The 24,722-nt window shown below is 34.6% G+C and overlaps 3 protein-coding genes across 4 annotated transcripts; all 3 read left to right on the top strand.

Annotated features, from left to right (window-relative positions):
• Positions 1-802: 802 nt before the first annotated feature.
• On the top strand, positions 803-2,400 carry LOC147545689 (uncharacterized). Its single transcript, XM_086632187.1, has 2 exons — positions 803-1,155; positions 1,693-2,400. The coding sequence occupies exon 2, from the start codon at positions 1,745-1,747 to the stop codon at positions 2,162-2,164; it is 420 nt and encodes a 139-aa protein (XP_086488313.1). The 5' UTR covers positions 803-1,155; positions 1,693-1,744; the 3' UTR covers positions 2,165-2,400.
• A 12,124-nt stretch (positions 2,401-14,524) lies between these two features.
• On the top strand, positions 14,525-17,876 carry LOC147545688 (squamosa promoter-binding-like protein 9). Of its 2 annotated transcripts, none has more exons than XM_086632186.1 (3): positions 14,525-15,477; positions 16,677-16,813; positions 17,031-17,876. In XM_086632186.1, exons 1-3 carry the CDS (start codon positions 15,092-15,094, stop codon positions 17,684-17,686), a joined length of 1,179 nt encoding a protein of 392 aa, XP_086488312.1. In that variant the 5' UTR covers positions 14,525-15,091; the 3' UTR covers positions 17,687-17,876. The 2 variants fall into 2 exon arrangements, with proteins under 2 accessions (XP_086488312.1, XP_086488311.1); XM_086632185.1 differs by having other exon boundaries at positions 14,539-15,477; positions 17,028-17,876.
• Positions 17,877-17,881: 5 nt separating this feature from the next.
• On the top strand, positions 17,882-23,003 carry SRF2 (STRUBBELIG-receptor family 2). The gene is made up of 17 exons (XM_086632183.1): positions 17,882-18,499; positions 18,708-18,864; positions 19,089-19,221; positions 19,309-19,380; positions 19,476-19,541; positions 19,638-19,709; positions 19,801-19,872; positions 19,956-20,027; positions 20,105-20,170; positions 20,254-20,319; positions 20,395-20,723; positions 21,085-21,344; positions 21,446-21,711; positions 21,796-21,943; positions 22,038-22,177; positions 22,290-22,446; positions 22,680-23,003. The coding sequence occupies exons 2-17, from the start codon at positions 18,771-18,773 to the stop codon at positions 22,851-22,853; spliced, it is 2,187 nt and encodes a 728-aa protein (XP_086488309.1). The 5' UTR covers positions 17,882-18,499; positions 18,708-18,770; the 3' UTR covers positions 22,854-23,003.
• The last annotated feature ends 1,719 nt before the right edge of the window (positions 23,004-24,722 follow it).

Here is a 24,722-nt window from a genome sequence, read left to right as displayed (position 1 = left end):
GGAAAAAAATCTTAGGAATTATCTTGATTCTTCACATATGAATATAAGGAAAAAAATTAATTTGATAAATGGTTTTTTCTTTCAATTTGAAGCTAGGGTTTCTCTTTTTTTTTTTTTTTTTGAAATGAACAATTTTGCGTTTAATATTTAGACAATTGTAATTTCAAAAAGAAATCTCAAATTTTTTTTTTTTTTTGGAATCTGAAATCTCAATTATTGAGTTTATTCTTTAGACATTTTAGAATTAAATATTATCACATAATTTAAGGTTAAAATTGAGTCTTGGATTAGAGATAATTTTTTTTTTTTTTTTGTAAAAAATGAAAAAAATCTTAGGAATTATCTTGATTCTTCACAAATGTGTATAAGGAAAAAGATTAATTTGATAAATGGTTTTTTCTTTCAATTTGAAGCTAGGGTTTCTCTTTGACCAAACAAAAACAGTAAGTAATTAACGCGTTTATATCATGTTGGAGTCATGGAGTGGAGTGTGGAATTTTCTGAATGGGCGTGTAGTAAACAAGACTAAACCATCTTTCTTCTTTTTACATGTGGGAGTGGGAGCTTACCTGGCTTGTTAAAAAAGACCATTTCTTATCACTTTAACCCTTTAAGCTTTGGAAAATATTCCACGTAAGAATCTTGCCGGCCACGTGTACATCAGAAATAATGTTTCTCCACTTTATAATTGCCACGTAAGACAGGTTATGAAAAGCAAATGCTACCCCAGGGAAGAGGTTTAGACGGTCATCCTGAGAAGTTAATTTTTACAATTTTAATTTTAATTTTTGTAAGATTTTTTGTTTTTTTCTCTATTTTCATTTTTATTATTCTACAAAAGCCAATCAACAAGTATCTCCTCACCTCTCTCTCTCTTTCTCTCTCTGTTCTCTGTCTTTGCTGTCTGTGAAGTTGAAGCTCAGATGACAGAGATTACCCTTTGAATCTTAAAATTCACCTTACTTTGGGAGGTATCCTGATCTGGGTTCTCATTGGTTTTTCCTCTAACTTAGATTTTTCTATTGAATCTTTGGTTCTTTACTTGTGGGTATAGAGAAATACCATTAACAAAAACCAACTTTTTTAGGCTCTTTTCTATTCAGAAGATAATCAGAGAAATGGGTTTTGAAAGAGACTCAGTTTAATAATAATCAGGTCAGTTTCATCTCTCAGTTATTACTCTTTGTCTTTCTTGTTCTATCTTAATAGTATTAGTATTAGAAGATCATTTTTATTGCAGGTAAAAACATGTTTATCTATTGATATTGGGTCTGAAACTATTGTTGATTTAATCTGTTCTAAAAGGGAGATTTTTTTCTGGGTAGTTCATGGATTTCTCTTTAATGGGATTTTGGGGATTGTTTGTTATTCTTAAATGATGATTTTGATGATTGATTCTTACTTGCTTTCTTGTTTCATTGTCTATTTTGGATTTCTATCCTAGTTGTTTGAAGTGATAATAGTGATAACTTGCATGTTCAGATGTTCTAAGATACATCCACAAAGGAAAAACCTTTTTTACTTCCAGATTGTTAATCCATTTTATCTGATTATATGGATTTGTATTTCTGAGTGGTTTTATCTTATTATTGTGGGTTTTTTATTTTCTTCTTGTAGATGTTGATTTTGTGTTTGTGATTATCTAATTGTCATATTCTTCTTTACCCTTATGATCCATCTTTGTTTTTGCAGAGAGCTTTGTTAATTGTTTAGGATAATTTTCGGCGAAGGGTTTTTCAAAATCATGGGTAGAGGTAGAGGAAAGGGGAAGAAGTTGACTGTTGTTGCCAATCATGAGGATCCAATCAGTGGTGGAGAGGAAACACTTCCTGCATACAAGCGAAGGGGAAGACCACAAAAGCCACTAAAGGATGAGATTGATGAAGAAGACATTGAGAAAATGGAAGAGGAAGAGATGGAGACTGTGAAATCCGCTGTTTCTGCTAAAGAGGTGAAAACTCCGATCGCGGTGGAGACTGGAAAGAAGAGGAAGAAGCAATCACAGGCTAAAGAGAATTCAGATTCGGGGAAAGAAGAGAATGGTGCTGCGACCACATCTAGCTCAGAGAATATCAAGCCTAACAACGGGTTTCGTCACATTGGTAGTAGGAGGAGGAAGAGTAAACCTCGTAGGGCAGCTGAAGCTGGTGTCGAATGCAAGTGAGTTTGGATCAAAAACCGAAACGGGTTTCTACCCTTTTCTCTTCACAGAATCTCAGATAAATATTGGACCTGGAAATGAGACCTAGTTTCATCTCTGGTTTCCTATTACTTTCTTACTTCTCTTTTTCCCCAGTGAATTTTCAGTTTAATGCTAGTTGTTCTTGGATCATTTTGTTAGGGAGATTTTGGATCTGGTTATACTGCTTTATAATCTTCCATTAAGCTACTATTGTCTGATATTTCGTCTCGTTTTCTCATTTCATTTGTTGAACTTGGCATGCAACCCTAAGCTTCAATTTTTGATCGAGCATCCATGAAGTTACTACCATTGGATATTTTCTCTAGTTTTGTCATTATGACCCCAAATCTTCTTTATTTCCTTATCTATTTTCCATGTAGCTATAGGACATCAATCCTGCCGTATATGTTTGCTATATGCATTCGATAAAACGAAGTTTTTTACTTCTAGAGAAGTAGAGAAGTAGTTCCATGATTCAACTGATCTTATAAGGTCAAGTAAGATAGTTTTTGCTTCTTGAGATGGTTTTTAAGCTTTGGTTTCCAGAAATATCGTTCCATTTCATCCTCCTTTTCATTTCATTTTTTTTTCTTTGTTTCTTGCTCTGTTGGTTTACGGTTTTAACATCACTCATTAGATTGTCTTACTAAGGGAAAAAAGATAAACTCTTTATTGGGTTTTGCATTAAGTTTCCTTCTGTGATATGTTATAATTGAATTCGTTTACATCTCCTCCTCCGGTATTTCCTTTTAGAACTTATCTGTCGTCGCACTTCGTGGATATTACTACATTTTTGTTGTTGATCAACTAACGTACAGAATGGAAGGGGTATAGTTAAACTGTTGAATCAGTGGAGGCACAATCATTCGAACACTTTTTCGGCAATATACCTATTGTGAGTTACTATCTGAATTTGCACATTTGTTTGCTCTCTGCTTTCATTTACATTGTTTTCGTTCATAATATGGTTGGAGTGAAGCGCCATCTTAATTGATACAAATTGGAGAAAGCCTCCATTTTGACGCAGCCCTCCTAACCGGGGAACACGATATTACTCTCCCCTTCATTTTATTATCTACTTCGTTTCCTTTCATATACTTTCCATTTTATTCGTAGTGTAATTAGTTTAAATGTGCTTCTATTCATATTTTGTTCTCTTACTGCCTTGTTTGTCTCTAATTGCTTATTCGAGGAATTAGAGGCTTATCAGGACGGGGTTATCATTTCTGGAAATCGGCTTTTATGCCTTACAATTAGCTTATTGAGAAGTCTTAAAGTTTGAGTGACAATATATGATATGAGCATAGGGTTTTCGACAATTATCACAGCTAATGCTCATCTTTCCAAGGCAATTATACTCATATCTTTGACTTGTTCGAATCTTAAAGATTAAGTTTACTTTGAGTTGGTTATTGCTCATAGATTTTCAAGGGTTTTATCTGTAAGACATTATAATGTAGTCTTTATGGGCATGGAGGGTCAGCACTCCTGTTACATGCTCATTATATGTTCTAAGAATTTGGATCTCGGATCTTTTAGAATGGTTTAGAAGCACATCATCAAACTAGCATAAAAGTATTTGATCGTAAAATCACGGACTTTAATCTTTGAAGACATCGTTTCTTGGAAGTACAACGCGTGAATTAGTTCATGCGCAAATCAGGCAAATGAAGATCATTAAGTTATTTCCTCTATTGACATTCATATGAGGAACTTCCAACTGTTCCTTTTTCTTCTATCTTTTATAAATGTTTAATTACTCTTGGAACAACCTAAATATCTCTGATTAGGTTGAAATGCAACATGGGTATGCATATATTAGGTCATTTTCCATATCCTCGGAATTTCTTTCTCAGAGTTTGTTGGAGATTGTTTTTTTGTGTTCGGTGATTGCGACATGCCTTTTGCAGAAACACCTATAACAGCTTATTATAGCTATTACATGATTCTAAGTTTGATACTTCAATTATACGAGTCTTTTATATACGCCTGTTGGGGTTTTATGCTTATTGTTTATAACAAATCTAAGCAGGGATTTTGCCACAGCTTTTCTTTTACTTGCCCTAGTACGTAACAACGTAGTTTGATCCGTATTTGTCGAGTTGGGGGACGGGAGGAGCTATGAGTAAGTTACTTGAGCTCGGTGCCGTTGTAAGTACCGTCAGCTACTCTTTCGTAAACCATCGCTAGGGTTTTCCTTTTTTATCTTTCTTATTGCTTAGTTCTCTTTCTAAAGCTAAGTTGGATCTGGTATAACTAAACTAATGAGGTAGAAAAGAATTATACAGAGACTAACACTTTTGGGTTAGAATTGAGGAAAACTTCATGAGGATCTCCCGAACGTTTACGTATCAACAATCACCAGCTTTTCTTGCGCTCGAGTATGGTTGCTGATTTTTCTACGTAGTTGGGCTCAAAACTCGCTCGGTTTGCTCAACTGAGCCAGCAGAGTGACACTCGTAAATCGTTGTTTTCCGGATGTATATATATACATATATATATATATATATATATATATATATATATATATATATATATATATATATATATTATATACAATTTATCTTATACGCAAATATGTGACTTTTTTTTTTTTGTTGAAACGCAAATATGTGACTTGTTCTGCTACTTTTCGAAATTCCATAGAAAAATAATTGGAAGTATAGAAAGAAATAAAGGGGGAAAGGGGGGAGGAGATCTTAGGAAAGAGTTTCCTAAACTCAAATTGGGTTTGGGGCTTGAGGTTTAGGGCTCGGGGCTGGGTTTGGGCTCGGTCTTGGGCCTAAGATCGGGCTTGGGCCTAAGGTATGACTCAGGCCTAAAATTGGGCTTGGGCTCGTGACCTTAACTGTTCAGGAATTTAAGAGGTTTGTGGAAAAAATGCATATAGAAATGAGCATGTGACTGATTGGTTATCTAGTTCAGGTTCAGGGGCATTTTCGCTTGACGGATATGGAATGGACGATCGTGTGTCTTCGATCTCAAACCAGAAATTGAATTCTGTTGGAATTTATTCCCCCGACAAATAGAAGGAAGGTGGATTTGAGATTCCTCCTTCATCACCCCAAACGTCTAGAATTCAAGTTTGTTTTAAAGTTGGTGAACAATTCCAACGACCAACCCTCCCGATTGCATCACCACATGAAGTGATCGACCAAGCAGGCTAAATCCACCCCCCTCGTACTGCTCTTGTCCCGGGTTAGGGCTCAAATAAATATCTCTGTGTTCCAAGGGCTCAGATCACCGTCTATCAGCTCTATTAGTATCTTATTTCAATATCTTAAGTTGCAATATTGGGTTAACCTAATGGTCTTGTTGGCCATGTCTTATCCAACCCCTCAGCCACAAGTCTCAAACCCAACATCCTTGTTAAGCCAACCGAAATGGAGGTAAGAGAATCCCAAATTGGGGTGGGAGCTACCAAATTTACAAAATTCAAATTTTGGGTGTTAGTCGGAGTCTCAGTCGCAGCCTGGGAGCTCCAACCACAGAGGGGCTCTCAGTCCCAATAATAGCCGTTGGGAGGCCGCGACCACTATATTGTATGGATTGCATATTTTATTTTTATTTTTTAGTCGTCTTTTTAAAATTTTGTCTATATTTCCTAAAGCTTTTGTGTTTATCTTTTAAAATTCTCTTTATGGATAATTACATCAAAATTAAATTTTAAAATTGGAACTAATAATTTATAATTTTTTTTTGTTGAACTGGAACTAATAATATATAGTTGAAAAATGTAACTAAAATTCAGACCACGTGCAAAACATGATTAAATTTGAGTTAGAAGCCTCTGATTTTGGAGTCCGACATTAGAATTGAAAATTTCAGGGGCTTTTGAAATTGGGAATCACCCTCTTAACATTGGGTTTGCTCTAAGAGAGTAGTTAATTCAGGAGCTTCCAAAATTGGTTTTGAATCAGATGACCACAAACTTCTCTGCTCATCCTCCAAATGTCAATGGCTTGAAACTTTTTCTAAGATAGAAATTCATTTTCACATTTTCATACTAGGTTTCATTGTTTTGAGTTTATGCTTCACAAAATCCTATCTCCATGGATAACTCTTACTTAGCCGCTAAAAGAAGCATGGACGAATGTGAAGATTGACCGATCAGGATTCGACTAATTTTTTTTGATTTGTCACTATGTCTTGAATCCTTGACCTCTAAAGTGGAAGACAAAAATCTCTTACCACTCAATCTAGGTGGTTGGTTCAGGTAATTCGTTCCCTCTCTAAACAAACTTATAGACCTTTTGTCATGGTAATGGGAGCTCATGAGTTTCATAAGGATTAGATTGAGAGGGTTTTAGTCACATCTAGTAGGAAATTGACTTTTCTCCCATGAGGCAATGACACATAACAAGTGATTTGAGATATAAAAACCACTTAATTACATACACCCCACTTGCCAAGTTCATGTGCTAATAATATTTTACTTGTAAAATATGCTGTATATGGCTACCATGTTTGAAGTGTTGAAATCTTCTTGATTTCATAAAGAAATATTAGAAGATTATATTAGTAAATAAGCTTCCTTTAAAGATGAAGGGTGTGGTTGTCTTACACATTTTATGTCACCATGACACCATTTATTTATTTTTTTTCTCTTAAGCGGACTAATATTTTAAGTTTACTTTTGAATAAGGTGGTAATGGGTACCTATTTATGTGAAACCTAGCTTAAATCAAAACTATTGACGTCGTTTCTAAGTTTTTTGTTTTTCATATTAGGTAAAGATTTAGTGCCCCATGGTAGATCCACTTATAAGATGTTATCGATAATTTGGTATTACCTGAAGGTGCTCGATATTTGATTTTGGTATGTAATTATTTTGTCAGCTTAAACTTTTATTCTTTGTTAACTATATTTTAATTACGTAATTTGAATTTTTCACTTATTATAACATTCTTAATTGACAATCAGTTATTTAGTTTTCTTAAATTTATGTCTATTATTTATTAAGAACTATCTTAAAAGAAACAAAAGTTGATTTAAATATATTAACTTATTAAAATACTCGTACAACTTATAAATTCGATGGGCATATCACGTATAACAAGATTTTGGAATTATTCAACTAATAGATTCTATTTTTGCTTCTGAATGAATAAAATTTGTCTTTCTTGAAAAAAAAATACTAATAAAATCTGACTTCGTAAAAAACAAAATCGTATTAACATATGAGTCACTATCTCGAACATTAAAAAAGTAAGTTACAATTTTGATTTAAATTTTGTTCATTTATATTTGTAATCTTAGAGCGTTAATTACTATTATATATTGATATCAATTATTGTAATAAATTTGAATTATTTTGTAAATTCATCTTAAAATAAACTGTATGGGATAACCAAGGTAATTCAAACTTTCATGACTATTGGTATGTACTCGAGGTCAACTACTTTGTCTTCGTTTTTGTTTCCACTAACTTGATTCTACTTCTTTATTTATTTATTTTCGGTCATCAAGTTCAAAATTGATGGAAATTCGACTGAAAAAATGAGTGCTTATTGAAATTCATGGGTGTTTTGTTGACGAATTTCACCATTGACTAACATAATGATCACCTTTTATCTTTTAAGTTTATACCTAATCTAATTAGTTTTTAACATCTTTTATTAAATGAAGAAACTTAAATCCGTATAAAAAAAGTCCGATTTCTATAAATAAAAATAAATAAAATAAACTGGTGACACAGTTGTGCATTATCTAATTGCAAATTGTTTTGTGAGTATTATTTTTCATTTGTTCTAACATTTTATTAACACTTTCAATGGAAGAACAAAAAATTGTTTTGTGAGTTTGATGTAACTTCCTCAATTTTCATCCAAACCACTTTTTTAGTACCACATTTCACGATGGACGACCTTTTGTATATATCCCATATAAGATAATTTCATGGTCCGATGTTATCGCCTTTTAAAAGAAGTAATGTCAGTCTAGAATACTTACTGGTTGTTAGTGAAGAGGAAGTTGGGTTCGACGATTAGCAATTTACAAACTATGTCAAATTAATTATGAGAGTTGTAGTCAAAATTCTATAATTTTTTTTTTCTATTTGGTGAAAAAAAAGATTATTTAATTTGTTTCTAGTCGTCAGTTCTCTATATATCTTTTGTAATTTGCAACTGGTTGCAAAAGATTTCTAAGAAATGTTTGCATTTGTTACTTTTCACTTGACATTTTAATCAAATAAAATACAAATATTGAATTTGTAACAAAAAAATAGGTAGATTTTTAACAGAACATAATTAACTTGTCCAATTGACTAATAAATACTTAAAACTAGGCCTTCAATCTAATTTTTTTTTTTTTTTTGTTGAAACCTTCAATCTAATTTCTTGTTTACCTCATTTAAAATAAGTGACCAATAGTTATTTGTAATAGGGTGTAGGAAGGAGTCATTCATGATTCACCCACTATTTTATGTCAATGCATTTGGGGTTTTTGCACGAACTGTAAACCCAAAGACATTCATTTGTTGAATGAAATGGTTCGTCACACAATTCACAGAAAATGGATTATTGGTGGGGATGAAGAATTGTCTCCGCCCATCTCTTTATCACATGATAAAAATTCATCTGTGTGACGATTAACTGAACCAGATCTCATTCAAGTGAATCTAATAAAGATAAAGACGAAGCTAAAAAAACTAATTTTTGCTGATGAAACTTTAATTGAGGTCTTATTATTGGTGAAGAAGAAATTAAGAAAGTTGAAGAAGCAAATGGAGAGAGTTGGACGATTGACTAACTGAAGTAAATGGAGAAGAAAGTTTCTTAAAAATGAGGATTTGGAACATTTAATAGTCGTTTGAATTTGACAGCTCTAGATTTAGCGATGGAAGGAGAAGATCGTCAGTGGGGTAGCTTGGGAATAAAAAAGTCTTGCCGACGTGATCATGGTTGGAAAAGTGCTCCTGGGGGCCAAATCGATCTCTCATACACTCTAAAATTGAGAGTTGGTAACAAATTATGAGTCAAAACAGAATTAACCTAAAATGTATTTTTTTTTCATTTTAATAGAGAAATGCTATTTGTAATTCATAAAATGCTTGTTAAGTTTTCACCTTCAAATATTACACTACAAGTGTACACACTCAAATTATTGAAATCCTATACATTAAAACAACTCTGTCGATTATGTGAGGTTTAAGTCTGACCGTTCATTTTCTCTGGGAGACTTACTTTTAATTAGATCAACAGCTGATATAAAATCATTTCGTGTAATTTGACTTAAAACAGAAGGGCATTAGTGTAAATCGACCAAAATCGGTTAGGATATTCCTACTACTACCCATATATTTCTCTTTCTACTCACAATTTTCTGTCACGATTTACAATATTTATGAGTTAGTTAATGTCCCTCCCTATTTATTCCTATTTACCTTCTGTATTTTCTTTCGAAATCCACATCATCTTTATTACTAATTGTTTTCTATCTTCTCTTTTATTTAAATGTCATTTCCGACGGCATCAACCAAGATAGATCTGTGCGGAAATGTAATCCCATATAAAAAGATTTGACATAAGTTACAACATCAATAACTAAAATATTAAGAAAAAACTAAAATATTTAGAAAAAAAAATTGGGTTGTGTTTAGATCTTAGAGGGGTTGGGCAAAAGGCCCAATCCTTGACCCAAAACAAGAAGCAGGTCCACTGCAGGAAAAGAATAAGGGGCAGGTCCAATGGTCAGGAGGTGGGGGTGGAATTTCCAAAACACCCTTCTTCTTTTCGAAATTTACGAAACGGTCACCGAAAAATTTCAGAGAAACTCGAAAGTTTCTGAGAAATAATCTGACACGCCTCCCATCATACTATGTACTTTCCATAAATTCACAAAATTGCCACCGAAAAGTTCCCGGGAAATGCGAATTTTTTTGAAAAATAGTCTGACGCACCTGACATTAAACCTTGTACTGTCCACGAATTTACAGAATTGCCATTACAAAATTTACCAACTTGCCATTTTCGTTCTTTTTTCCAGATTTATTTCTTATTTCTTATTTCTTTTTTATTTTCTCCCACACATATTTCTCTCTCCAATCTTTTTAAGTTTCTCTCTCCAATCTCAACAAAATTCGTTCTTTTTTCCAGATTTATTTCTTATCTCTTTCCAATCTCAACAAATTTCTTCATTTTTGGTAGTTTTTCTTGGATTTGTACAAGGAGATTTTCTTGTGTAGCGGAAATTATTTAGTGTACTGGCCATTTTTTGGAAATGTACTACACATTTTTGTACTGGGAATTTTCTTGTGTACCGGGAATTGTTCTGTGTGTTGGCCATTTGGTTATGTACTAGACATTTCTGTTCTGGAAATTTTCTTGTGTATAGGGAATTGTTCTGTGTACAAGCCATTTGATTATGAACTAGACATTTTTGTACTGAGAATTTTCTTGTGCACCGGGAATTGTACTGGCCATTTGGTTCAGTACTAGACACTTTTGATCTGGAAATTTTCTTCTGTACCGGGAATGGTTTTGTGCACTGGTCATTTGGTTATGTACTTTGATGTTTTTAGAGATGAAGAAGATAAAATGTGAAACAAATAAGAATGATGAACAAGAAAAATAAGAACACAAAACTTTCAGAAAGAGAGAAAGATAGAAAACTTTGATGTTTTTAGAGATTGAAAGAGATGAAGAAGATAAAATGTGAAACAAAATAAGAATGATGAACATCAAAAAATAAGAACATAAAACTTTTAGAGAGATAAAGAACAGAAAATTTATGTTCTTAGAGATTGAGAGAGATGAAGAAGATAAAATGTGAAACAAATAAGAATGATGAAGAAGATTTTTGGATGTATAAATAAGAAGAAAGAAGGAGTTGAAACAAAATATAATGGCCAGGATCCAAAAAATTGCCTGAAATTTCGTCAAAAAATGGCGTCATTTTTGAATTTTCAAAAAATCTGAATGTTTCTCTGACATTACGTCATGTATGGAGAATTAATTGTTTCGCTGTCATCCGTCAGATTGTCAAAAAACACGGAAATTTCCCGTGAAAGGGTAAAAGAGGGATAAATAAAATAAAAACTAGAAAAGTGTGAGTTGTCCTGACAATTTAGACTGGGTTCTCATTTTTATTTTGTGCTGGGGTAATGCTTATTTACCCTCCATTTTTTTGGCCCCTCACTCAAAAATCGTAGATCTTGGGGTTGACCCCTGTATATGATGTGTTAATAGTGTTATAGTGGTAAATTATGTGGGAAAGAATAAGCCACTTGGGATGATAGGAATCACGTACTTGATGTTATACCTATAATTGGCTCATGCATGCATGGACACCCATGGGGGGGCCAAAATGAGAATAGGGTAAGTAGGTAGGAGGTTTGGTTTTGTTGAGATATGGCACGTCAAGTCACCCTTCAATTCCCTCTTTTTCTCGTATGGAGGAGGCTTCTGCACCTCAACCACAATTATTTCTAACTCACCTTTCTATCATTTTTTCCAACAGTAGTGATCTGAAATTCATTACCTCCAACTATGTATGTATTTGTTCAACAAAAAAAATTTAGGAGTGGAAAGCATATTAGGTAGGGGCCGTTTACATGCATTTTTTTTTTCATGGGATTGATTTAGACTACACAAATTGTAAATAGTTCTGACTATTTACAATTGTCAGATGAACTCGAACATATATATGAATGTTGGTTGTTGATAAATAGAGAGTAATTTTAGTGAAGATAGAAAACATTTGGATGTAAAGATGTAAACATTTGATTTGTTCTTCATATATGGGATAAAGACAAAATAATCACAAAGAGTATAAAGTTTCCTTAGAGCATCTCCAATGGTTGTTCTCCAAATGCCCCTCCAAATGAGCATCTTCTCCAAATTTGGGGCCCACTCTTGGAGGGGCTCTCCAATGGTTCCATCTCTATCCACTCCTCCAAAACATTTACTACATTATTTTAATCTAACATTTAAACAAAAATTCATTTACTACATATACAGTAAATTAAAAAAGACAATAATTATATTGAAAATCACTAATATATTAGAAAAAAACAAATAAAAAAAAAGATTGCATGAAAAGAAAATTAAACTAAAAATAGATAAAAAAAAAATACATTGCACTACTCAAGGACGGATCCAGGATTTTCGCTTCGGGGGTGCGGGTTTATATACCTAATTTTCTTTTTGCAAACAAAGTAATTAACAAAATACTTGTATTCATTAATTATATTAATACATCAACAACTACAAACACATTAATCCCTACGAGAGTTCACGTTTTGAAATGTTTTGTCTCATCAATTTTACTAATTTTTTTTTTCAATAAAGAGTACTAAACTATCATTCAACCATGAATCATTCATCTTGTTTCTTAAACGTGTTTTAACTAGCCTCAAAAAAGCTCTTTCAATAGAGGCAGTCGCAACCGGCAAAATTAATGCAAAAGTGATAAGCAAATAAATTAAATGATATGCGTCACTCTCTTAGTTTCCACCAATGCTCTAGCAAGAGCTTCAATCTCATCCAAATTTGGAAAATCATCATTCTTTCTCGTGCCATAAGTGTAATTAACAAGCAGAGAACTAAATAGCATGGCAAGACACATCAACTTGATTTTGTCGAAAAGGGCATATCCTCTAGATGGACTCAAACATATCATACACAACTCGGTACTCTTGAAACGAGCATTTAGTTCTTGAAGTTGAATATCAATAAAGATGGTTGGAACGAGTGAATTCAAACATAAAATACTTCAAAATGTCAATAGTAATATACAAACATACCTATAGAAAAAAAAACTTAAATTGCTTATGAAGGGATTCGATCCCACAACCTCACACTTATAGCTAAAATCTACCTCACGCCCTAACAACTATGCCAAATCCTTCTAAGTGGTAATGTTATACTTCATTAGATAAATATAGTTTATATAATACCAATATTAAAAATAATATTTAATGCTACTATTATTATTTTTCGGGAGGATCCATGGGGTGCGGGCGCACCCCCTCGCACCCCCATGGATCCGCCCCTGGCACTACTTAAACTTCTTCATTAATATGGAGGTAAGAATTTATATGGAACATCTCCTCACAGTGTGAATATCTCTGAGAATGAGACTCAACGTTTTCAATAATTTTTATCTCGACACAGGAAGATTAGAGATAATCAGGCTCATTATGCGTTACGAGATGTTTTGATTGACTATTTGTGGGCAAGAAAAGGTGAGGCTTCACATAACTGATTAATCTTTGAATTGTTAAAGATGTTTGGTAGAATTATCGTAGTTTTCAGTTTAATTTGTCTTAGTTTCCGAGTTGTACTATGTATTTCTATTATTGAAAATTTAGTTATGTTAATCTTTATAAAACAAAATTACAATATATTTTATTTTTATTAATTAAAATATATGTTGAAATGAAACTTAATTAATACAAAAAAGAATTAAAGCAGGTACTTAAAATGAATAATTAAGAACTTATACAATAAATTAGGACTAAAATAATAATTTAAAGGACTTAAACTAAACACATAAAAGCAAAAGGACCAAATAAAAAGTCCCATCTCATATGGAGAAGTTGAATAGTGCCCCTTCATGTATGAAGAAGTACTATTCATGGTTCTCCAAATCTTTGGAGATTTGGAGAACCATTGGAAAAGGTTTGGAGCTCCATCCCTCCAAAAGTTGTACTTTTTGGAGGGATAGAGCTCCCATTGGAGATTCTCTTAAGAAATATTGTTGTAAAAGACGCATCATTGAGTTAATGCTTCATTTTCTTCATCACCCTTTTTTTGTTGAGCATATCATATTACACTCCATCAAGTGTTACCATACATATATATATTAGAAATATTTTCAAAGACAATTTTTTTTTGTTTTGGATACGTATAAAATCACAATTTTAATCTACAATTTATGATATTAATCCCAACTCATCTCTTTTACCTTGTCTCTTGTAGCCCAGTTGGTTGAGATTTTTTCCAGTGCTCCCAACTTGTCGCCGGCTCGAGTCTAGATATGAACTTAACAAAAAAACCTCATCTCTTATTTGGGATCATCCACTGCAGCATTTAACATCCACAGAGTCTAAAGCATAAAATTGACTCTTAATCAATCTAAATTACCAATTAAAAAAACCCAAAAATCTAAAAGGTTGGGATTTAATATACCTTTTCACATAAACCTAAGGATCTCCAAATTTGCCCTAAATGCAGAACAACCCTAATTATAGATGAAGAAAGGCAAAACCCCTCAAGTCCTAAGAAGTCAAAGTCCAATCCAAGACTTAAAATGTTCCAAACACAAGAGTCAAAATGAGAATTAATTAGTTATTTAATACAAGCTATGATTAAAAATCTTTTCAATAAAGCTATAAACAGAGACATTTTTATATTTTAGTAAACAACTTGGGATAATTTAACTATTAACCCTTTCCTTTTTTTGAAGAGGTAGTTTTGTTTCTATTGATGTTGGAGATTTGAGGAGGAGGTATAACTATTAATGAATGTTTGGGTTGATGAGTTGATCTGATGATCTCTCTCATTCAAAATACCCAAAAAAGCCAAAAAACCCACAACACCAGAAATAAGTACTCAAAAGGTGTTTCTCTCTCTACTCTCTATAATTTGATTTGATACAGAGAGAGACAGAGAGTACTATATGAAGAAGAGCTGGCAATAGCTCAAATGGCAGTTGTTTGCTTTATACTGCACCACTACAAGCTCCACAGACATGATCCTTTCTCGTTTCTTTTCCCTATCAGTTTTTTAACTTACCCATTTCATCTCTCTCACTAATAATTTCATACTATTCATTCTCTCATTCACTCAATCCATAAAACAAAGAAATTTCTCCTACCCTCTTTCTCTCTCTCTTGAACTCTCTCTTTTGATGCTCCCTAGAAAGTAGTCATGAAAGAAGCCTAAAGAGTGTACATAAATACCCATGGATATTGGATCAAACCCTTTGGGTATTTCAAAAGGGGGTACTTCTGGTTCCTCTGATTCTTCACTCAATGGATTGAAATTTGGCAAAAAAATCTACTTTGAAGATGTGGGTATTGGAGTTTCGACTAAATCAGGAAGTGGGTCGTCATCAATTTTGATTCCTGAAGGGATTCCACTGGTTTCCCAAACGCCAGGGCCGGCTAGAAAAGGGAGAGGAGTTGTTCAAGGAGGGCAACCTCCTAGATGTCAAGTTGAAGGTTGTGATGTGGATCTGAGTGGTGCTAAGTCTTATTATTCAAGGCATAAAGTTTGTTCCATGCATTCTAAGTCACCTAAGGTCATAGTTGCTGGTTTAGAGCAGAGATTTTGCCAACAGTGTAGCAGGTCAGTTTCTTTTCTCTCTCTCTACTTTGCCCCCCTTTTTTCATGAAGATCAAGATTTTGATTCTTAGGCTTTGAAGTTTAGGTTGTCTACTTTACCTTTTTCCTTGTGTTTGATAGCCTTGTTCACCCCCTTTGATTGTGAAAAGGGTTTTATTTTATATGCTAGTATTATCTTTTTGTTGGTGGTCTATTTGTTGTTACTATTCTCTTTGTTGGTTCTTCTTATTGTGTGAATGCTAATTTATGTATTGATTCTAAAGGGTTTGTTTTAGTTAGATATTTAAGATAGACTTTTTATGCTATTTAAGAATTCCTTTAGCTAATGTGCTCCTAACTTTAGTTGTGTTCTATCTAAAGTACACATTACTTTTGTTGTTAGTTTGGAGACAAAATGGCAAGTCTATTAATAAAGTAGTAATTTCATTGTTGAAGATTAGGCAAGATTGTGATTTTAATGAATTCAACGTCAACAAGGCTTTAGCATAGAGCGCACCAGGCGAAGCATCGATACGATATGTGAAGAAAGATTTAGAACCCCTTTGAGCTCAATTATTTTGTTAGTATAGTTCAAGAGTTATTAAGTATAGAGTGGTTTTCGGCTCCATCTATCTTTGAAACGACTTAGCGAACTTAGCAAGCAACATTTTTATGTCTGAATGAGCAAACGTGATAGGAAATTAGAATAGCAGTCAATATAGAAAAATAGTAAGGTTGAGAACTTTGTTTTATGAAGTAACGATGCGACCATTGTGTATGAAATGTTTACTATTTTAGTATTTTATACGTCATTCCACCACATAATTGAACTTGTTATGGGTGTCATAAATACCATATTATGTACTACAATTACGCAACTACTTCCAATATACATGTTCTCCTCATGTTTGTCAATGTTTGGGAGCGTATAATAGTGTAACAGAACGGAGCTCTGCAATACATAACATTCAATTTATTTGTTCAATTTTTGTCTCTAAAGCCAAACCCTGAATTTGAATTTACAACATAGTCTGCTAGTCTTTACAAATTTGTAACGTTAAACTCAACATAAAGTTATGAATAGATAAGTGCTTGATTTTTCGCCACTAATTAGTCATGATCCCACAACATTTTCGCGGTCTCATCTTTGAATCGAGCAATGAGTTATCTACTTGTATCATATTTTCAGTGTTCTCAAGTTAATGGTTCTTGGGATTATACAGATTTCATCAGCTCCCTGAATTTGACCAAGGAAAACGAAGTTGTCGTAGACGTCTAGCTGGGCATAATGAGCGTCGGAGGAAACCACAACCTGGATCGCTGTTATCTCCACTCATTGGACGACTTTCATCTCTCCAAGGTGAGGTAGTGTTTTAGAAGTAAGAGGTATAACTTGAGCAGGCAAACCCAGCATGTTGGGTATGACCCCGTGTTTATTAGGCTTCAGCCTCGTCTATAATGTTGGACCCAAATTCGGCTTTGTTTTACATTGATGACCTAGCCAAGCTTACTCGTATCACTTGAAAATGCTTTATCTATTATGATCAGAGTAAAATTTTCTGTGTTATTGACAGAAGATAGCGGCAGAGTTAGTGGTTTTGTGATGGACTTCTCAGCATACCCTAGAACATCTGAAAGAGAAGTCTGGCCGACCATAAGAGCACAAGGTGATCAACCCACTGCCACGGGAAAGTTTCTTGCACAGCAATGGCAGGGAATCCCAGTGAATCATCAAGCTAATGTCTACTCTCATGGGTCTCATCCATATATGCGAGGTTCTTCAGCAGGTGAAAATATTCTTTCCAGTTCTAGAACACCTCCTCCAAGCGAGTGTTTTGCCGGAGTTAACGACTCCGGATGTGCTCTCTCTCTTCTGTCAAATCAGTCATGGGGACTCAAAAACCAATCTTCTTCTAGTTTACCGATGAATAACTTAATGAACAACGAAGGGACTCCAATGGCACAATCAACAACATCCCATGCCGTTGTTATGAATAATAATTTTACTGGTCACAGTTGGAGTTTCAAGAGTGACGAAGCTGGTACCAGTTCGAACGGGCTGCACCATGATTTGGGCCTAGTGCAAGTATCGTCACATGCCATCAACGTCTGTGAGTTCTCGGACGGGCTTGAGTTTGGTCATCAGCAGACGAACAGACAATACACGGATCTTGCACATTCAAGAGCTTACGACTCTTCTTCTACTACTCATGAGATGAACTGGTCTCTGTAATCATCTTATTTTCTAGGTTTTTTACTCGCACATCCTATGATTTAGTTCAGATTTCCGATGGTTCCATTTTTATGTATTTTTTTGTGTTGGGTATTTGGATTGAGGAACATGAAAATTCTCTTGAGACTCAAGTGTCTTGAATAAGGCTACAATATTTGCCTTTTATGGCTGAATTGGCAGCTTTCCTTTATAGCCCTCTCTCTCTCTCTATCTCCACCATTGCAATTTTGCCCACAACTATTAGTATCCTACCTCCATATGTGCCCTAGCTCTTAAGAACCTTTTGGTGCATTTTCGGTTCTTTCATCTATTGTACTAAAAGTTGATAGCCGGAACCATGTATGGCGAGATTTTTCGCTTCATTATCGATTCTACTAAGCACACTTAGGTCATTTTGTGATATCTTCTTTCTTTTTTATTAGTAATGGGTTGATTATCTTTCTTATTTAGTCCAGCCAAGTCAACTCTTAAAGGACTTGGTCCACGTTTTGGTTAAGACCATAAGACTGACGTGTCCGTATCTTGGTGGTGTCATATCATACTTGGCTGTCTTACTAAGATAACAAAAATCTTTCAGGTCCCTAACGAATAACGGTTTTAAGTTCAGACAGTCCGGGAGATATTTGCAAATTCTCCCCTCCTCTGTACTCTCCCTGCTTTAGAAATTCCCCAACTTTCTCTCTCTAAACTTCTCTCTCTCTCTCTAAACTTCTCTCTCTTATGAATCGATAGAAAGCTTCTTGAGGTTAAACCCATATTTTCTTTCTCACTTCGTTCTGGTCATCATACTTCTGCTAATTCTTACTTCGTCTGGTGAGTTTCTCGATTCTTGATTCCATTTCTTTAGATGAATGGTTAATCTTTCTGATTAAGTGAGAAAAAAAACGATTCTTTTTTATGTAAAGAGGATTATTTGGTCGATGTTAAGAGGAAAATTTTAGTTTTTTTTTGGTCTCTTAAGTGGTTCTTGAGGTCTGTTTATATGGTTCCTTTCTTTCTTGTTCTTGTGAGTTTTGTCTAGGTTTTCAACCAAATAAAGAAGAAATTGCTGTCTCTGAAATCCACTGATTCTGGTATTGTGAAGATGGGGAAATTCTGTTTGTGGGTTTTACTCATTACCCATCTCTTCTCTGTTGTTATGGTTTATCAAGTTCTTGGATTAACCTCTCCTTCAGAAGGTAACAACTCTATTCAGAAGGATATTTAGTTTTTTACCCAGTTTTGTTCATCTAGTGGTAATTTCTAGAACATTGATCCGATTAGATATCAACATGCTTGAATGTTTAGTCTTGTGAACATAGAGGATTTTAGGATTGTTTTTAGGTTTTATTGAGTTTGGGTATTGGAACTAGACTCTAGTATATGCAGAAACTGATATCGAAGATATAATAAAAATGTGCAGTTCAAGTTCTCCAAGGTCTGTACAAGGCACTGAACCAACCGTCACAGTTAGTAGGGTGGAAATTGCATGGAGGTGATCCATGTGAAGAATCGTGGAAAGGCATCTCGTGCTTGGGATCGTCTATTATATTCATGTAATACAAACTGTTCCGTTTCTAATCTGTTTTTCATGCCTTTTCCTAAACTTCTCTATAATCTGTGCTCAACTTCTGTTCATGCAGTCAGCTTAATGGACTTCATCTCAATGGAACTCTTGGCGGGGAGTTCTTCAAACTCTTTAATCTGAAGCAGTTGTAAGTGGTTTTCTTTTAGGGCTTTCTTGTCGAACACAATTTTCTGTTAAGTATGAAAACTCAAATACTTCTGTGTGTTTGTTTGTTGCTATTAGAGATGTTAGCTTCAATGACATACAGGGGGAGATCCCTTACTCTTTACCCCCAAATGCCACACATATGTAAGACTTGTTTCTGCTCCACTTTTCTTTTTCTTTGATTCTCGGAGGGCGATTTCTTTTTGAAAGGAATTTACTCATTTGCTACAAAAACTACAGAGATTTGTCATTCAACAACTTCAGCCATAATATTCCTTTCTCCTTATCGTCGATGAAGTATCTGAGGCATCTGTGAGTTTATTGTCCTATAAGAATGCCAGATTCAAGATTTGGGTAGGCAGATATCTAGTCTGTGTCGTCTGATATTCTCTCTTAAATGCAGGAATCTCAGTCACAATTCCTTATCTGGGCCGATAGGAAACGTGTTTATGGGTCTTCAGAATCTAAAACAAATGTATGATATCTAAATCCCTCATTATTCAGTTCAAAGCTGAAGCATGAACCAAAATTCATCCTAAATTTCCATCTCTTTTTCAGGGATTTGTCAAGTAACAGCTTCACTGGAGATCTCCCAACTTCATTTCAGAGTTTGACAAATCTTACTGGGCTGTAAGCTAGATTTAACAAGCCACTCTTTCGTTATTTGTAGTTTCGATTATAACAAGTGACTACGGGCATTTCTGCAGATTCTTGCAGAACAACAAATTCACCGGATCAGTTATTCACCTAGCGAATCTCCCACTGACTGACCTGTAGGTTCAAGAGAGCCAATCTTACTGCAATTTTCTATCTATCTTCAACTAGTTACGTTCTGATTGCAATTTCTGATTGACAGCGATATACGAAATAACAACTTCAGTGGTGTTATCCCAATGCAATTCGAGAACGTACCAAATTTATGGTAAGATATTCGAATTTTGATTTCCTCCTTTTGGACAAGTTCATTGCTCTCCTCATATACTCCTTTTCTTATTAGGATTGGAGAAAATACATTTCACATTGGTCCTGGTTCTACTCCATGGAGTTTCCCTACTGATACTATACCCAGTGATGAGGATATCACCAACCACCCAAAAGCACAATCAAATGCCATTGAGAGCAATCCAACTTCCACAAAAGATAAAAAGAAGCATAGAAAGTTTACTCCAGCAGCAATTGCTTTTACGGTCGGTGGAGTAGCATTACTAGCATCTTGTGCAGCAGCCATGATCGCGATTCAGTTCAGGATGTCCCGCCTTTGCAAACCTGAAAGCTTGAACAGCAAGAATACCGTTTTTCTTTCTTCGCCACTTAGTACAGCCATAGGTAGTATCCTATTCATAACTTATTTACTTATGGTTTACACTATATCTTCCATGTGTTATATACCTTATATGAACTCCTTGGAGTATTATTCTCTCGGAGGTACCGAAATGACCCTAAATGAACCACCGGATTATATACTTTGTAACCCCGAAAATCGAAATGACTTACTAATTCCAAAAAAAGAGTGGTTTGCCTGCATTTTATGTTTCACCCAGTCAGATCTTTCATAATACATTCTTGTCGTTTCATTTTCTTTAATTATTTTCGATGTTTGATAATCTTATACATCTGTTATGTTTTCGTTTATCGTATAATAAGTATATAATTTCTCACTTCTTTGGCTTATGTATTTCTGCAATAGACTTTTCTTTTGCAGGATCAGAACATAATCTACCAAGTTTGATAGGTGGACCTCTTCCTATTCCTCGCCCAAGGCGTATGCCCTCTGTTCGCTTTAGAACTGAAGAATTTGGCGAAAGAAGTAAACTCCGAAATCTACTGAACGCTAAAGTTTATTCGGTATCCGAGCTAGAATCTGCTACAAACAACTTCAGCGAAAACAACCTTCTCGGAGAAGGCTCCCTCGGTTCAGTCTACAAAACCAAATTCCCTGATGGGCAGGTAAGTTTCCTAAGATGGACTTAATCTAAAAACATGAAGTTTATGCCTATATCTCCTTTGAGACATAAATTAAAACATATGTTTTTGGATCCCTTCTACAGATCTTTATCGCAAAGAACATTCATACAGTAGAATTATCTTTCCACGAGGAGGAACAATTCTTCGATGTAATTCAGAGTGTTGCTCGTCTCAGACACCCGAATATCGTGGCGCTCATTGGCTATTGTGTTGAGAATGGACAGCATATTCTTGTTTATGAGTATATCAGAAGTTGGTCACTTGAGAATGCACTTTACTACAATGACCAACAGTATATATCATGGAGCAAACGAATGACAATTGCACTAGGGATTTCCCGTGCATTGGAGTACGTATTCTTTTGAGTATAGTAACTAGTCTCCCTTTTATAAGTTTTTATTTCTCACAATTATGTTTTAATGTGTTATATCAGTTATTTACACTCGATAAGTTCGCCTTCAGTTGCTCATAGCAATTTAAAAGCCACAAATATCTTGCTCGATGACGAGTTAATGCCTCACCTCAGTGACTGTGGCTTATCTGGTCTGAGACCCTTCACCAGTGATTCTACTAAGATTAGGGTAAGCAAATTTTATCTATAAACTCTTGCGTACGAATGTGACTTTGTATTATACACAGTTTATTCTTCTCATGTTGTATTTGATTGAAACACAGGCTTCTGAACTGGCTATTAGTTGCTCTGGTTACACTGCTCCGGAGAGCTCTCAGGGGCGAGTAGATGAGAGAAAGAGCGATATCTTTGCGTTTGGGGTGTTGCTTTTGGAGCTTCTAACGGGTAGAAAACCTTTCGACAGGTGAGGCATATAGACTCAACTCTTTGGTAATAAAGTGGCCATTTGTTTTCGCTTTCGGTTTGTTCTCATCTCCATATCTTTCTAACCTGATGTGGTTGTTATATAATGTTAGTACAAGAACAAGAGAGAAGCAATCTCTGGTGAAATGGGCATCATGTAACTTACATGATTATGAAGCTCTGCAAGAAATGGTTGACCCAAGGATTAAAAGAGCCTTGTCTTCCAAATGTCTCTCTCAGTTTGCTGATATAGTCTCTATCTGCATTCAGGTATATTATGGTCTACCGAATGTCCTCGCTGATTTTTAACACTATAGAGTTGAATTTTTTTTTTTTTTTTTTTTTACTTTTTCCCCCTTCTATAAAAACAGAAAGCCCACAAATAGAAATGCATGACTGACTAAGTTAAATAGAGATCAGATGTGTATGAAAGATAGGAAGTTTTCGGATAACATAACGAGCCTAACAATCTATTTGTGAACTGTAATGCTAATGATTAACAGCCAGAGCCAGAATTCAGGGCGACAATGTCGGAAATTGTGGAAAGGTTGGTTCATCTGATTGGTAGGAGCATGGATGATGAAGAGAGTGTGGTTGGTGGTGGTGGTGGTTTGGATGCACCAGAGATGTCTTACGACACCACTCGCTCAGGCTTCATACCCTCTCCCAAGACCTAGACGTATAACTTCCATCTCATAGTCATTTTCACTTGATAGTTGCATTAGAATACAATTTTCTTTTTGATTTTGTTGAGTCATATCTTCTTCAACATTATTAATAAATAATACAAAATCCATCAACGACTTGTTGATGCGGACATTTTCTTACACTTGGCTTATATATACGCAAATCATAGCTAGCAAGATTGATTGTTAAGGGTTGTTTCTCACGGCTTTCTTGAAGTTATTTGTCATGGCCCGTTTAAGATTGTAATTGCAGTTATATGTTTATTCCATCTCAATGTGGTACCAATATCATATGATGTGAAAAATATTCTATAAATTAGTCCTTCAAAAATAACTATAAATCAAATATGCAATTTCTTGTCCTAGGTTTAGTGAGTTATAAAACCACTCGGCATTGATGCCCTAATATCAATAGTTCACACACCATACACATATTTACTATTAGGACAAAAAAACTAAGTTGGGGCATCAATGAATAAGGGGTCCTTTAAAGTTGAGGTGCATGAACTACTAATGTTGGGTGGCATCAATGAATTAGGGTTCCTTTAAAGTTGAGGTGATATAAATGGAGTTAATGGACCAGGTCATCCATCTCTTTACCTAGTTTTGAAAAAAAGGTCTTTTTTTTTTAAGATAAAGGTGATAGAAGTGGGACATATATAAAGTGAAAAATTTAAGAGTTGAAGATTGAAATTCAGGTTTTAGGTGAGAATCCTGTAACAAGACAAAAACCATGTATTTTTAGGTCTGTGCTAGTGTATAGATCAAAAGATTAGGACTTGAAAATTACTATTAATAAGGACTAAAGTCTGAATACTTATCCAGACGACAGACTCAAAGATCACGTGATTCTTTTCTTGTTACGTTTTCATTTTTTTTCAGAGAAGATCGAATCTTACGTACGTATCCTCTGAAATACTGGCAGAGTCATTTTTCTCGTATGGCTGCTATCTCCCGCTCGACTTTTTGAAGCATCTTCATTACAAAACTCAATTGGGTGCAACTTAAAGCTCCCCGCTCGAAGTGATGTAGGCTCTCGGATTAAGCACAAAGTGTGAGTGATCTCATGTGTAATACAAGAGTCTACAACATTTTGAGCAGTGGCCTTTAGCCCCTCCTAACTTAATTTCATTAGCCTTCCGTCAAAGCAACTTCAACTCCAGTCTATCTTAATCGTAAAAATCGTATTTTTAACTTGAAATTTTTAAGTCTCATCTTAGCTTCAAAAATCAACTCCGATGCATTCGGAGCTTAACTCTAAAACTTGTACGTGTGGAAAATACGCGTGTTGATTTTTTGTCGGTGTGTGGAATACGTATGTGATTTTTTGTATGTGCGAAACACGTGCGTAAATTATTTTTAAAATATTTTTTTCTAAAATAATAACCAATTTAAAAAAAAAACTAATTAGATCTAATGAAAATAAAGACAAAAACTTCGATATAAAAAAACTAATTATATTTCAAAAATAAACATATTACATTTAAGAAAAATAGAGAGTCTCTTCATCCGAATTCCTATCTGATTTGGAAGCAAAAGACATTTAATTGGGGTGCATGTTATAAACAATAGGGCCAAACTCTCCAAGGTGCATAGTTTTCAGAATGAGAGAAGGATCAATTTGGAGTTCTAAAATAGTTAAAAGAACCAAAACAGATGAGTTCACAAGTTGTGGACGAAATTGGTAAACACTAATTGCTCCTTGACAGCTATTAATAAGCATCAAAAATGAGATATGCAGAAAACAGACATGCTTCTACTTCTACACATTTTGTGTCCAAAGTTAAGTGCAAGTTTTGATGAAGGAAGACAAAAAAAGAAGAAAGAGTTATTTTTGTCTACCAGACTGCCAAGAAAAAC

The sequence above is a fragment of the Eschscholzia californica genome, unplaced genomic scaffold, assembly GCF_041429995.1.
Source record: "Eschscholzia californica isolate CP2 unplaced genomic scaffold, dmEscCali1.0.p SCAF_4, whole genome shotgun sequence".
NCBI lineage: Eukaryota > Viridiplantae > Streptophyta > Magnoliopsida > Ranunculales > Papaveraceae > Eschscholzia > Eschscholzia californica.
The sequence above is the reverse complement of the archived record's forward strand: the minus strand, read 5'-3'. Positions and strand labels throughout refer to the sequence as shown.